Below are 1,775 nucleotides of genomic sequence, written 5' to 3'. Positions count from 1 at the left end.
CTTTATTTATTTATTTATATGTGGTGCTAAGGATCAAACCCAGTGCCTTATATGTGCTAGGCAAGTGCTCTACCGCGGAGTTACAGCTTCAGCCCTAAAACAAGAAATTTTGAGGACAGAAAATGATTCTAACTCTATGATAAGCATCCAGGTATGTGAATGGACTAAGTTCCAATCCCATTTTTCTTATGTACTAGCTCTCTGACCTTGGGCAAGTTGATAATCTCACTAAATATAAGTATTTAGATCAAAGGTATGTGTGATGCTTAAATAGCCAATAAGAAAATGAGGTAACATATGGCTCACAGTAGGTATTCAGTCCATGCTAGTTCCCCTTCCCCAGTTCCCCCAACCTCCATTCTGGGGAAAATAAAAGGGCTTGGGCACTGGCCCTGGATCTGGCTCTAGGGTGCAAGCTGGTCTTATTTTCTCTCTGCAGCGACATGCCCACCGTGATGGAGAACTGCACCCAAGTCACCCGATTCCTGCTGCTGGGGCTCACAGAGCAGGAAGGGCTCCAGGGCATCCTCTTTGTGCTCTTCCTGCTCATCTACTCAGCTACCCTCATCGGAAACCTGGGCATGATCACCCTGATCCACACCAACCCACAGCTCCACAAGCCCATGTACTTCTTCCTGAGCGTCCTCTCGTTCATAGACTTCTCCTTTTCCACCGTGGACACCCCCAGGCTGCTAGAGAGCTTCCTCATCTCAAGCCAGTCCATCTCCTTTGCAGGTTGTATGGTCCAAATGGCTCTCATGACTCTCCATGGCACCGCTGAGTGTCTGCTCCTAGCCATCATGGCCTATGACCGATTCACTGCCATCTGCCACCCTCTCCTCTACCACACCATGATGTCTCAACGTCTATGTGTCCTACTGGTGGTGGCCACCTATACTGCTTCTGTTGCCAATTCAGCTTTGCTAATGAGGTTCATCTTTAAGCTGCCCTACTGTGGCCCCAGTGTCATTAACCATTATTTCTGTGACATCCCCCCTGTGCTCCATCTGGCCAGTGCAGATACTAAAGAAGTTGAAGCCATTGTCTTCTCATCGTCTGCCCTGATTATCCTTTTTACCCTCACCATTATCCTGGTCTCCTATGCCTACATCCTGGTGACCATCTGCAGGATGAATTCCCTGGAGGCACAGAGCAAAGCATTCTCCACCTGTGCCTCCCACCTCACCGTCATCTGCCTGTTCTATGGCACCACCACCTTCATGTATGCTCAGCCGAGCTCTCCCAATTCCATGGACCAAAACAAGGTGGTGTCTATCTTCTACACTGTGGTGATCCCCATGCTGAACCCTCTGATCTACAGCCTGAGGAACAAGGACGTGAAAGCAGCTTTAAAGAGGAGATGTTCTGGCAAACTGCCTTTGTAACCAAGGGTGGAACATTCTCTCCCAAGCCATAACATTGTAGCCACACCATAAAACACAGATAAGATTAGGATTTAGATAGGGTAAAATACGTGCCAGCATTATTTTATATACTGTACATGTATCAACTCATTTAATCTTCAACTGTACAAAATGGTCCTGTTATTATTCCTTGGGAATCTGAGACACAGAAAAACTCAGTAAGTTGTCTAAAATGTCAGACAGCTTATAAAAGGCAGAGCCAAGATTTGAATTTAGGATAGTCTCAACCAATACACTACGCTGCCTCTTTCTGATAACTGCATCTCACAAATAGACAATGGTACTATTTTCTTTAAAGTCCAGATCAATCACAAAGGACTGGATCATGGAATCATAAAGTGGTATGGGAGG

The 1,775-nt window shown here is 46.1% G+C and overlaps 1 protein-coding gene across 1 annotated transcript; it reads left to right on the top strand.

Moving 5' to 3' along the window:
- Positions 1-443: 443 nt before the first annotated feature.
- On the top strand, positions 444-1,385 carry LOC143390512 (olfactory receptor 5P55-like). Its single transcript, XM_076842888.1, has 2 exons — positions 444-1,012; positions 1,094-1,385. The coding sequence occupies exons 1-2, from the start codon at positions 444-446 to the stop codon at positions 1,383-1,385; spliced, it is 861 nt and encodes a 286-aa protein (XP_076699003.1).
- The last annotated feature ends 390 nt before the right edge of the window (positions 1,386-1,775 follow it).

Source organism: Callospermophilus lateralis, chromosome 2 (assembly GCF_048772815.1).
Source record: "Callospermophilus lateralis isolate mCalLat2 chromosome 2, mCalLat2.hap1, whole genome shotgun sequence".
Classification (NCBI taxonomy): Eukaryota; Metazoa; Chordata; class Mammalia; order Rodentia; family Sciuridae; genus Callospermophilus; species Callospermophilus lateralis.
The sequence above is the reverse complement of the archived record's forward strand: the minus strand, read 5'-3'. Positions and strand labels throughout refer to the sequence as shown.

What these genes read in the sequence shown, in the direction of transcription:
- LOC143390512 (XM_076842888.1), top strand. Translation starts at nt 444, where the DNA reads ATGCCCACCGTGATGGAGAACTGCACCCAAGTCACCCGATTCCTGCTG. An exon ending in CCCCCTGTGCTCCATCTGGC is followed by an intron (nt 1,013 to 1,093) that starts CAGTGCAGATAC and finishes CACCATTATCCT; the next exon opens with GGTCTCCTATGCCTACATCC.